General features: G+C 43.0%; 1 protein-coding gene across 1 annotated transcript; it reads left to right on the forward strand.

Moving 5' to 3' along the window:
* The first annotated feature begins 5,030 nt into the window (after positions 1–5,030).
* LOC138980000 (uncharacterized) lies at positions 5,031–10,416 on the forward strand. The gene is made up of 2 exons (XM_070352768.1): positions 5,031–5,283; positions 6,263–10,416. Exon 2 carries the CDS (start codon positions 6,710–6,712, stop codon positions 8,654–8,656), a length of 1,947 nt encoding a protein of 648 aa, XP_070208869.1. The 5' UTR covers positions 5,031–5,283; positions 6,263–6,709; the 3' UTR covers positions 8,657–10,416.
* Positions 10,417–13,761: the final 3,345 nt, after the last annotated feature.

A 13,761-nucleotide genomic window follows, 5' to 3' on the forward strand; every position in this document is an offset into this window, starting at 1 on the left:
GTTCAACTAGAGGAATACCCGCTTCGCCGGGTAGCCGGCTTCGCCGGCATGAAATACTTAGAGCCGTACGCCGGCTGTGCCGGGTCCGAACAATGGACCCGCCAAGCTTAGGTCCCTCCCAGATTCGTGGAATGGGAACAGCACGAAAATGATTCAGTGGCCATAATGCCATTCCTGACCATATCGAGTCCCATCCTTGTCGACGAATGTAACCGTGTTAATCACCTTAGGAGGCGAACTCCACTCTAACAGGATTGAGCAATTTAGAGCTTATTTCTAAGCCCTTTAGTACTGTTATGGCTTCTCCAAGGAAGGCCAGTACATACAATTACACAAAAGCCGCCAGACCACATCACAAACAGAACTGAACAATCCACAGGTGTTGCCCACATAGAGAGAGACACACACACACACACACACACACACACACACACACACACAAACACAGAGAAGCCGTATATATAGAGAGATAGATGACAGTGTATTTTTTGCCTGGCTATAAATTGATTCGACCTTTGCACTTTTACAGTGAGGATAATTTACGGGTCCTTCTTCTTCTTCTTCTTCTTCTGCGTTCGTGGGCTGAAACTCCAACGTACACTCGTGTTTTTAGCACGAGTGGAATTCTACGTGTATGACCGTTTTTACCCCGCCATTTAGGCAGCTACGGGTCCAATTTACGTTCTGGACACTGCGGTGACCTTCTAAAAATAGTAACAGAACGCCGGGAATATCCGAAGATGCCCCCTCATACTATAGTGCACCATACGAAGGAAGGGAGGTAAACGCTGAAAACATGGAGAAGATAAGGAAGAGTTACTTGTAATGGTGAAATGAACACAAAAACCAAAATCGGTTCAGCGCTGCGCGCTGAGAGCACGTGTTGAAATATCTCATCGATGATATTGTGTCCGGGGTGTAGCTGAATACGGTGTCCAAATTTGAAAAAGATCCACCGAGAACTTTGGCGTTGTGATGTGGTGTAGCGGCTTTGGTGTGTCGGTATGGGGGCCCGGGTAGCTGAGGTGGAACCAAAATCGGTTCAGCGCTGCGCGCTGAGAGCACGTGTTGAAATATCTCATCGATCAGGTTGTGTCCGGGGTCTCTGTGAATAAGCCCACCAAATTTGAAGCAGATCCATCGAGAACTTTGGCCGTGCATCGCGAAGACACAGACACACAGACACACACTCAGACACAAGTCGTATATATATATAGATATATATATATATAGATGTATAGCCGGGCAGGATTTGTTTTTGTTTGTTTTGCTTTCCACATTTTGCATTTAGACCCAGGTATTTTCACACACACACAAACACACACACACACACACACACACACACACACACACACACACACACACACACACACACGTTGGTTTTGTTGTTGTTGTTGTTGTTGTTGTTGTTGTTGTTGTTTTTGTTCTGGTTGTTGTTGTTGTTTTTTGTTTGTTTGTTTATTCCTTGTTGTCTTCTGTGCACGTTTTAGCGCGCAGTTATAATTAAGAATACACCGCCTGATTTTATTAATTCTGACTTCTTGCCGTGGACAACAACTACAAATTCCCCCCAAAAAAAGCACTTTGTGATTGCTGAGGTTGTTGTTGTTTTCTTGTAACAAAACTGATTAAAAATTGAGTATCGCAATCACAGCGATTGCATTTGCAAATGTCACAAACATAACGCTGCCAGACAGAGCACACAATAATCAACATATAGCAATACCACTCATCGTTAAAATTGTAGCGACTGCGCTACATCTCATGCGAATGTATCTTTGAGTATTAATCAACAATACTGTGTGTGATTCCTGTCACATGAGTTAATTGTCATCCTAGTTGCTCCGGATCTGACCTATCGTGCTAATGAATAAACGGAAGTCCCCGCTTAAGATGTGACTGTCTGCTCTTCTGGTGGGAAGAGCACGCTCGCAACTTTCCGGATTGGTTTGAAAATGATGGACCATGCCTGTCAGAATGTCACGGCTTGGTTCAAAGTGTTGGTATGGGTGGGGGTGGGTGGGGGTGGGGGTAGAGGTGGTTTGCTGGAGGGATGTGGTTGTGTGAGAGGATTGGTTGATTGTGCATGTGTGTGTGGTGGTGGGTTGTTTGTGTGTGTATGTGTGTGAGTGTGTCTGGATGTGTGTGTACGTGTGTGCGGGCGCGTGTGTGTGTGTGTGTGTGAGTGTGTGTCTGTGTGCGTGTATGTGTGTGTGTGTGTATGTGTGTGTGTGTGTGTGTGTGTGTGTGTGTGTGTGTGTGTGTGTGTGTGTGAATAATTATAAGTTGTTTCACGATTTATAATTTAGTTTTTCTTTTAAATAGTCCCAGAATATGAGTTATCACTTCACGCCTCTGTAAATATTAATTTTTGGATTTATATTTCTCTGTTCATGAGTTGTACAGTAATGTTTTTTCTTTGCTGTTTGATTTGTTGTAGTTGTGGCTGTTGTTGGTGGGGGAAGTGGTGGTAATTTGGTTGTTGTTGTTGGTGTTGGTGTTGGTGTTGTTGTTGCTGTTGTTTTGTTGTCGTTGTTGTTCTTCTTCTTCTAGTCGGTGTTCTTCTTTAAGTTACATTTACGAACCTGTTTTAAGAATGTAGTCAAATACATAGACCTAGGCTTGGATGCAAACAGACTATACAACATGAACATACCCGCTTTGAGCTGTGGAGAAGCGCTATATAAATGTTCTATTATTACACCCCCGGTACAGGGGTGTGTATAGGATTCGGTCGATGTGTTTGTTTGTGTGTTTGTGTGTTTGTGTTCGAATATAGATCTCAAGAATGAACGGACCGATCGTCACCAAACTTGATGAACAGGTTCTATACATTCCTGAGACGGTCCTTACAAAAATTGGGACCAGTCAAACACACGGTTAGGGAGTTATTGGTGGATTAAGATTCTACAAGGACTTATAGAGGGACATATTAATGGTCAAAGGGAAATAACCTTCTCAGTTGGTGGCAGTGAGAATGGTAAGGACGGGGGTGTTTTTCCTACCTCGGAGGAATTTCTTGTTATTATTGACATGAGTCCGAGGCACTTTGATCATTGCTTGATATCAACAACAACAAATACTTTACGTGTTAATAAGATCGGTGTGTTAAAGTTGGCGTGTGTGTTTGCGCGCGGTTGTGTATGTGTGTTTGCGTATGCGTTCTGTGTTAGTTTAGTTTTCATTTCATCTGTTTGGTTTGTTCAGTAAAATGTCAGAAATTATTCATCGTAACCTCAGATGAAGGGTACACAATCATATTTTGCCATTAAAATATGTTACGATTTCAATGTTATAGTAAGCTTGTGTCTTTGTAAACATACAAGTGTGCGCGCGAATGTGTGTGTGTGTGTGTGTGTGTGTGTGTGTGTGTGTGTGTGTGTGTGTGTGTCTGTGTCTGTGTCTGTGTGTCTGTATGTATGTGGTGTACATGTATGGGTGCCTACGTGCGTGAATGGATGTGTGTGTGCCTGCGTGTATATTCTAACGTGCGTGGACACACACACACACGCACACACACACACACACACGCACACACACACACACAAACACACACACACACACACACACACACACACACACACACACTGCTATATGGATAATATAAGAGAAAAGTTTATTCAACAGGGTATGGGAGTTAAGGTTAAACACATGTTTGTTATACCAAGCCAGCGTCTAATGAGGAACTAATTAACAAATTCATATAGAGGCTACATTAATGGACACACATGTAACACGAGAGGTGCGCGTGAAAAAAAGGAGAGCATGATTAAACAGAGAGAACAAAAGAGACAGTGCTTGAACTCCACTTCAGACTTTCCCAGCTGGGTCCAGGAACAAGGAAGTCGTGCAAACCCGCATTCACAGGCACAGCAGCAACATACTGATCATAATTATGGAGTCCTTCGGGAGGGAAGTCAATTCAAGGGGAGTCACTCCGCACAGTCAATCCGTCCAAGCTCGACTGGAGGTTTCGAATCGCAAATAACGAAGAGCACAGTCCTTTCTCCGAGTTCAAATGATGTCTCTCTGAAAGAGCATCACTGTTCAGCTTAACGCTACACTGGAATTTACCAACAGAAATTAAAATGCGTGTGACGAAACTGAGCACGATACACTTGAGACACCCCACACAAAAGTAGATCTTACTGTACACGACCTGACCACACAGTTATGCCTATTCAAATGCGCGTAGCAAAATGTGCGTTTGGAATCTTCTTTTTCTATGGCGGTACTGACAATATCGTTATTGAAACAATCCCAGTGCACTAAGGGATTTATAGAGCAAATCTCGAAAATAATTATTGAACTCAGCGCTATGCGCTTCGTTCAATAATGAATTTTCTCGATTTGCTCTATAAATCCCTTAGTGCACTGGGATGTCTCAATAACTTAAATAATGATAATAAATAACTTTTCTATGGCGCGAGTCCCATCAATTGATTCCTGGCGCTTTACAAATTCATTCTAAAATAAACTAGCACACATTAAACGAGCCTACACAGCATACATATAACTGAGATGAAACAACAAGAAGCAAAGCGGGCGTACATTGGTAAACACACACACACACACACACACACACACACACACACACGCACACACACACACACACACACACACACACACGCACACACACACGCACGCACACACACACGCACACACACACACACACACACACACACACGCACACACACACACACACACACACGCACACACACGCACACACACACGCACACACACACACACACACGCACACACACACACACACACACACACACACACACACACACACACACACACGCACACACACACGCACGCACCCTAACCCTTTAATCTCACAATAATATATCTCAGCATGCACGCTTACATAGAAGATGGTGGTATGCAAGTAAAGGGTAAGGATTATCAGTGTTAATTATTACGAAACTTTAAATGAAATTATCATTGGCCTATGCTGCCAATATAAACAAGCGTCACAATTTTCTTCCATAAGTGTTTTGTTGATTTAATGTCAGATTGTTCCTAGTTAAGAGCTTAATTATAAACGCTAAACTATGCACGATTCACTATTGCGTTTGTGTCAGCATTCATACATCAACCCGGCTCATTTCTTGTTCATATTCACTTTTGCCAGCTGTTGAGGTGAAATCCGTTTGGAAGAGGAAGTGTCTGATTGGCTTGAGAGGAATTGGCGCTCCTTCGGTGATGTCTGTCTGTTGTGAATAATATGCAGAGATAATTGAGCTACGCTTTGGAAGTCACATGTTGGCTGAGAGATCGGTAAGAATTTTTGCTCTCCTGAAGTTTGTCTTCTATTAAGGTTTAATTATTACCACTTTAAGTATGCACTAATGTCATTGACTTATTAATTGATTTATTAAATTAGTAATTATCTTGAGGGTTGGTACGTAGGTTGAATACCTGATTAATTCGTTTGTTAACTGTCCCTTTCATTCATTCACTTGTTGTCACTATTATTTCAAGTGTTGAATGCAAAGTAAATAAATCATGTTATCTAAACTGTATTTAACATATATATATATAAATGTGTCTGCCTGTCTCTCTGTCTGTCTGTCTTTTTTTTTCTTTATTTTCTTGTTTCGTTCTTTTTATTTTTATTTCTATCTTTTTCTCCCTTTTCATTTGTGACCCTCCACCACGAAATGAGTCGCATGTCACCTCGCGCGGTTCTGCGCTAGGCTTAATATAAGTCCGGGGAGTGTCTGGTAACAGTGTGAGGGTCACCTTAGTCACAGACTTATAACTCAAACAGTTTTTCGCTCTTTTCTAAAACGGTTTTCACCTCTGGATAGAGCATAAAAAACTCTTTAGGAAATGTAAAACTATGAAAATCATGCAAAGGTGACATGCGTCTCATTCCGTGGTGGAGGGTCACATTTTATTAATGTGTTCGTTATTTTTTTCGTATGTATTCATTGATTGGTTATGCTCTTCACCTTCTCTGGTATCCTTCACATGCCTAATTCTTGCGTAGTTATAAACTGTTCATTTCTGTTGTTGTTATATGTTTGTCTCTGTGTGTGTTTATGTGATCTCTATTTGAGTATTTGTTTTCTTAGCTAATAGTTCTTATGCTTTATTTATATGATGGTGTTATATGTATCCATACTTATTTTTGTTTGTTATGTATCTGAACAAATAGTTAAATAAACACATAATATTATCACATTAATTCATTCATTAATCTTCTTTTCTTCATTTATCCATTCTAATAAATCCCTTGTTTTCGTTTTGCTAGGTGCATTAATTCCTACGGAGTACCCAGCAGGAAGTGAGAAATTCACGGACACTTTCCGTACGTCATACCTGACCCTGAATGTCATACTACGACCCGGATGTCAATTGCGTGGCATATGCACACTCAGACAGTCAGCTACCCAATTAAGGACTGCAGCGTCAGATGAGAGTTCAACGTGTGTGTCTCAAGTGACAACTTTAAATTGAAACGAAGAATCATAGCCCCACGGATTAACAATTCTTTCTGTCAAGAGTAAATATGAGGACAATAACGTTTCATTTTCAGTGTCAATGACTTCGAAAAAGTGTTTGCGAATAGTGTTGATGATTAATTATTGTAAGCGCATCGCACAAAGCCAAGTAGGCACATTAAACACCGTAGAAGCATAAGCAATATAAACAGCTTCGTAAATAGCGCGTCAGTAGAAGCCACAGTCCTTTAACCGAGATGTCGCTCAGTAGAGGTTCTACAACAATAATCATGTTTACAGACAGCACGGTGGCTTTAGTTTCTCAAACTAGAGCAGATAGCACAAGGACGTCTGAATTTACAATCGATGCAACGACAAATACAACTCCAGCGGTCACCCAGGCGTTAATCAATAACAACACAACATCATCAGTCATGGCCCAGTTCAGCGAAAAAGATACCAGCCCTATCGATTTGATGAGCAACACGACAAGCTCAGTATTGGGAATGGACAGCAACCAAACAGAACAATACGTAGACCTAGACGCTCTAAGCCTGGCCATGATCAAATCCCTGATGCCCACCATCGTCTACCTCGCCGTTCTGATGATCATGGGCCTGGTGGGTAACTCCATCGTGTTCCTCGTGTACTACCGCAGGTTCAAACCCAGCGCTACACGCAGCTACATCCTGGTGATGAGCATCTTCGATCTGACGGCTAACGTCTTCTCCCTTTCCAGCGAAATCATCGACATTCGCTTCTCCTTCAACTTCTACCCTCCTTCGATGTGTAGAGCAATGCGGTCCGTCAACAGCTTTCTGACGCTGGTGTCTGCCTTCATTCTCGTGGCTGTGGCGAGAGACAGGTACCGCAAAATCTGCCACCCATTGGATAAGGTGCGGTCTTCCAGAAGAATCAACCTGTACATCGCTGTCTGCTGCCTGTCTGCCTTTCTCCTCACCTTGCCCTTCGCTGTCCTCAACGGCTCGCACACTATTGAGACCGGGGTGGGGAATGTCACAGGCGTTACCTGCTCCACCGATGACGCTTTCGTCGACACGGCCTTCCCCTTGGTGTACAGCGCCCTGATGTTAGTGGCCTTTGTCGGGTGTGTGGGCGTCATGGCCGTGTCTTATGTACGCATCGCCATAGCGCTGGAGAGACACAAGAAGAACTTGGCCTTAAGTCATGGCTCTTTCAGGGGAACCTCGGCCTTGCCTTCTGGAGTGTGCAGAGAAAAGGGAAACAGTAGTGTTGTTGACGACACGAGTTCTGGACCCAGAACCGACCTCGGTACTTCAGGAGCGAAAGCTGCCTCTAGCACGGAGTTCTTACCCATGGCAGACTTGAGTCTGAGTACTTTCAATCCTCAGTCTAATCCACAGACGGATCTGGCTCCCTCTTCGGACAAGGACGTTCTCCTTCTGTCGGTCAACAACTTCAACTATAAAGACCCCAGCCAGCAGGATACCAACGATACCATTGACGAAGGGTTCTTCTCGGCTTGGCATGGCGATGAAGCCACGGTGTCTGGTGAAGTTCACTGCGACGACAGTGGAACGACGGACATTGACATTAGAGTGATTGACCAACACTCACACTCCAGAGAAGGTAGCACAAAGGCAGAGAACAATTCACCCACCTTGCAAAACTCTAACCAAGGAACGACAGAATCTCAACCCAAAGAAGTCACCAAAGAAGTCACTAAAGACAAAGTCACCAAAGATAACAAAGTCACCAACGACACGCTGTCTGACGAGGACTCAAAAGGCTCAGCGGGCCACCATCAAGACAAGAACAACAAACCGGTCTCCCTCCTGCAAACAGTGCTGAGAACCAAGGGCCGTCAGTACAGTATGCGACTCGGAGCGAACACCACCACCACGAACACCTCAGCTTCGACAAAACGTCGCTCCATAACGAAACATGGGGCCGTGAAGAAGATACCATCTAGCACCACCTTAATGATGTTCATCCTCACTGCCAACTTCGTCATCAACTATCTGCCGCATCTCATCATTATTGGAACGCGTGCTGTGATCGGTGATCTGAACAAGGGGCTAACCGGGTCGCTTCTCAACGCTTACAACATTGGTCTGAGGTCTTACTACTTGAACTGTGCGGTGAATTCTGTAGTGTATGGGTTCTGCAGCGCTCGGTTTAGGCATGAGTGTCGGAATCTGTTCTCTTCTAGGCGGCGCTAGTGTTGTGTGTACGTGTGTGTGATGGGGGGTGTTGTGTTGTGTGTGTGTGTTAGTGTTGTGTGTGTGTGTGTGTGTGTGTGTGTGTGTGTGTGTGTGTGTGTGAGTATGTGTGTGTGTGTGTGTGTGTGTGTGAGTATGTGTGTGTGTGTGTGTGTGTAAATTGGTTCCCAGAAAATAGTGGCAAAGATATTTACGTCTCCACGCGTCTTCCTTGTAGTTGATGGATGTCTTTGATGACGTCATATCTACTCGTTACGTTGACACACCGCACTGTGATGACCGTATTTTTCAATGTAAATCTTTGATCTTTTTTTCAAACAACCTTTGAACAGGTCTGTTATTTTGGATAGTATTTTAGCTTGGAAGCTTAACTATTAATGAACTCATTTGTAAAATATTTCTCTTCTTGAAAATTAAATTCTAAAAACGGATTATTGTAAAATGATTTCAATTGATTTTTTATTATTACTTCCTCGTCCAAAAATAAATGTATATAATGAACGTGCTTTGATTGACAATGGGCTCAGGATATAAAGAAAATCTATTTTATGGTTCACCAAGGCCACTGAGTCAGTGCTCTCTCGGTTGAAAGGTTTTGGCCAGCCGAGGCCGCTCTGGTCCCTGTCATATAGTACGTTCAGCTTCTGTCATGTATGCCGCCAGATTGACTAAATATTTCGATATCGCCTTGCGCGTCCATTTTTCTCTGATTTTTCTCTTTTTTTTCTTTGACACCCCCCTCCCGCCTTCCCCATTTTTTAATGTTGATTTTTTTCTCTTTGGAGTGCGTCTTATATTCCGTATAATTTGCATCACAGAACTTCGTTTTGTGGTTTGTAGTCGGTCGTTCGATTTGCGTTGTTATGCTTAATTCAAGCCACTTTTGCAATTTGTCATTTTTTTTTTAAAGAGATTTTCACGTTAAAGGCACAGTGCGCCTCCCGTAAACCATCACAGATACTGTCAGATTTTTACACACAGTACAAACACCCTTCCATTTGAACGCTCACCATACGGGAACATCCTAGGTGCCCTACGTAAAGAGCGAGCAATTTTCAAAGAATTAATTTTGCGGAGAGAGTGTCGATCAGAGACAATCGGACCGTGGTGCGTTTTGGCGCTAGACCTAACTTTTAAAATCTAAATAATAAATTGACAGCTTGTTACACAAACATTCTTAAATCATAAAAGAATTATTTTTTCATCAAGACAAGATCAGTACAATTCGAAGTTTTGAAAGTTTGAAAAAAGAAACGCCCGGAAGCAGGGTCACGCAAGGTCGTGGTTCTCGTAGCAGACGAGGGTTTATGTCTATCGCCAGTTCCTCTGAACAGTCAAAAGCCATCGCGAGAGTTCTTGTGAACCACAGCCGTTTGTTTCGTGCATAGTCAGAGGTACATAATAACGTGCTATTGCAGATAAGCTCACAGCGAGTCACATTCAAATTACTAACTGACGACTGCATTGTGAAAAAGGGAAACTGGATCACACGGGTTCACGATGGCTCAGGGGTAAGATAAACCACGCAAAAATAAATTCTTTGAAAATTGCTCGCTCTTTACGGAGGGCACCTAGGCTGTTCTCAAGCGGTGAGTGTTTGAATGAAAGGGTGTTTGTCCTGTGTGTAAAAGCCTGACAGTATCTGTGATGGTTTACGGGAGGCTTTCAGTGCCTGTAAAGAAGGCTTGTTTTTCAGCAAACTTTCTTTTTGCGTCGATGTTCTTTATCGAAGTCTGCTTAAATTAAAGAACAAAACATGACCTGCCTTTTCGTTTTGTCGTCTGTAATATGTCTGTGATATCTTAAATATCTGCACCTATTTGTGTAAATGAGTGAGTGTACTTGTTTCTGTGTGGTGTGTGTGTGTGTATGTGTGTGTGTGTGTGTGTGTGTGTGTGTGTCTGTGTGTGTTTGTGTGTGTGTGTGACTCTCTCTCTCTCTCTCTCTCTCTCTCTCTCTCTCTCTCTCTCTCTCTCCCCTTGAATGTGTGAAACATAGAGGAATATAGACGAGGATAGACATAGACAGAGAGGCACCATTCAAACCCTATTCAAACCCCACTTCAGTGACCGCAACGCGGAAGTAATGTAAGTCTGCGCTCCGGGCCCGAGTGTTACTCGACCCTTTGAGTGTATCATCGCTGACTTTTTAGCTTGACGTCACGTTCTCAAGTGAACCAATCAAAAGCAACATAATCCAATGTTGTTCAAGATACCTAACTCCTGTCCGTTCAAACATTCATACGCAACCAACACTAACGTGTCTAGGATGTTAATTACAAGCGATAAGAGATGCCCAGTACGACTACGTACATAGTGATTACTACTTCGTTAGATGTGTCATACCAGGTTAACACGAGTGGGTGTTTTGGTTTTCTTTAAATATTGAAATGCCCGCTTCTTCTTCTGCGTTCGTGGGCTGAAACTCCCACGTACACTCGTGTTTTTACACGAGTGGATTTGTACGTGTATAAACGTTTTCACCCCGCCATTTAGGCAGCCATACGCCGCTTTCGGAGGAAGCATGCTGGGTATGTTCGTGTTTCTATAACCCACCAAACTCTGACATGGATTACAGGATCTTTTCCGTGCGCACTTGGTCCTGTGCGTGCGTGTACACACGAGGGGGATAAGGCACTAGCAGATCTGCACATAAGCTGACCTGGGAGATCGGAAACATCTCCACCTTAACCCACCAGGCACCCAGAAGAAGAAGAAGAAGAAATGCCAGTGAAAGCGAGCTTTTCAATGTCTAAAAAAAAACAAAAAACTACTGTACAATCAAAAGAAAGTTCAAAAAGAAGCCACAATAAGAATTATAGCGTCACGTGTAAGTTCTTACAGAGTAAAAAACTAAGTGTTTTGACAATGAAGTTTGTCTATGATCACCATGTTTAAAAGCACGTCTGTCATGCAGTAGTTTGACCCGTCCTTATTTACATGATATACACAAGTGTGCAGATATGTGACCCTCCACCACGGAATGAGTCGCATCTCACCTCGCGCGGTTCTGCGCTAGGCTTAATATAAGTCTGGGGGATGTCTGGTAACAGTGTGAGGGTCACCTTAGTCACAGGCTTATAACTCAAAAAGTGTTCGCTCTTTTCTAAAACGGTTTTCACCACTGGATAGAGCATAAAAAGACTCTTCAGGAAAATGGAAAAATATGAAAATCATGCAAAGGTGACATGTGACTCATTCCGTGGTGGAGGGTCACAATTATGGTTGAGATATGACACTGGTAGTCTCTAGCTCTGACGTATGTATGATAAATACCGAAATCCACAGCCTGCAGTGTGCGCTTGCTGTCCAGAATGGCAATTACCTGCTGTGCTGAAGGGATTTTGTTTAATTGATATATATTTGAGTGTCCGAAATTAATGTGTGTGTGTGTGTGTGTGTGTGTGTGTGTGTGTGTGTGTGTGTGTGTGTGTGTGTGTGTGTGTGTGCTTCATCAACTTATTGTCCCATCTCCCAGAAAGTCGGGTCGATGACGTCTCTTTCTCCTTCATGAAAGCGAGCAGCAGTAAAGTCGCTTTACCCAGACATACTTGAGTGGAACAGTTAAGTAGATAAGGAAATAATACAACAGATGATATAGTCTGAACTCCTACATGAAATAAATAATCTCGTCACGCGTTTGAGGTCGGGTCAAACTACAGTCTGGCAGAGACCTAATGTTCCGCTGCTCATGATGACGAAGTCACCAAGACAAATTTCCTTTTTGAAACAATTTTGCGTTTTCTGTTTTACGCCCTCACGGCTCTTGACGAGATACACAAGTGTATGCGTGTTTAGGTGGTATTAGCCATCTACACTCATGGCAGAATGACCAAGATCTTTTACGTGCCATTGTGGTGACACGGGGGTGGGACATGGCTTCCGTCTCTGGGTCTGCACATAACTTGAAGTTGACCCGTGTCCGTCCCGGCCCGAATTCGAACCTCCGATCGTCCGATCACAAGTCCAGTGTTCTCCAAACTCGTCATAAAAAAGTACACACATACATTTAGCTGTAGATCTTTGTGATGCGGCAAGTTATATTAAAACCAAATATTGCCACAAAGGTAATTAATTCCCCTACCGTATGAAATAAAGAGTTTCATTTTTCACGTTTTGGCAATTGTGTTATCAATACTTATATCGAATTTAAAATCAATACAACGTGCCATTACAAAACTACGGGTTTTGTACCCACATAGCCCACACAACATGACGCAAAAACAAGCCTTTTACTGCTTCTGAAGAGGCTGACAACAGCTAGTCTTCTTCAAAATGGCAAAACAACACTGCTAGGCACAACACCTGAACCAAATCAATTTATATAAGTAGCAAATGAGTTGTTCTTCTATTTGAGATCAAAAACGGGGTTACTCTTACTTATTTGATTTTTTGTGTATTTTAGTGTCTGCAAGTTTGCTTTTGCGAATTTGATTTTGGGGGGTGTTCGAAGTCTCCGATACACTGCATAAACACTAATTCAAGAAAAATGAAACTCTTTATTTCATACGGTAGGGGAATGAATTACCTTTCTGGCAATACACTTGGTTTTAATATAACTCGCCGCATCACAAAGATCTACAGCTAAATATATGTGTGTACTTTTTTTATGACGAGTAGTGCAGAACGAATGGGAAAACAGCGGACAAAACAACACGGGCAGACAGCGAACGAGAGAGGGAGAGAGAGATAGAGAGGGGGGTGGGGGGACCTAAATGGGTCTCTAAATTACGCCTTCTACAACTCACAAACCGGAAGCAATGAAGCATCACCGGATATGACTTTCAATTGGCTCCTGGGTATAACTACAACGTGATGCATTGTGGAGTGTTCAGTGACGTTGCATTGATTCGCTGTCTGGTCACGCTGGCGAACGCCTGACTCGTTTTGATTTGAACGAGAATCAGGGGTTGCTTGTGACTTAATCAATGTGTGTTAATAGGGGGGACGGGGTGGGTAGATTAATGGATGGTGTGTGTGTGTGTGTGTGTGTGTGTGTGTGTGTGTGTGTGTGTTTTAGTGCGTGTGTGTTTGTGTGTGTGTGTGTTTGTGTGCGTGTGTGTTTGTGTGTGTGTGTTTTAGTGCGTGTGTGTTTGTGTGTGTGTG

The sequence above is a fragment of the Littorina saxatilis genome, linkage group LG11, assembly GCF_037325665.1.
Source record: "Littorina saxatilis isolate snail1 linkage group LG11, US_GU_Lsax_2.0, whole genome shotgun sequence".
In the NCBI taxonomy this organism is placed as follows: Eukaryota; Metazoa; Mollusca; class Gastropoda; order Littorinimorpha; family Littorinidae; genus Littorina; species Littorina saxatilis.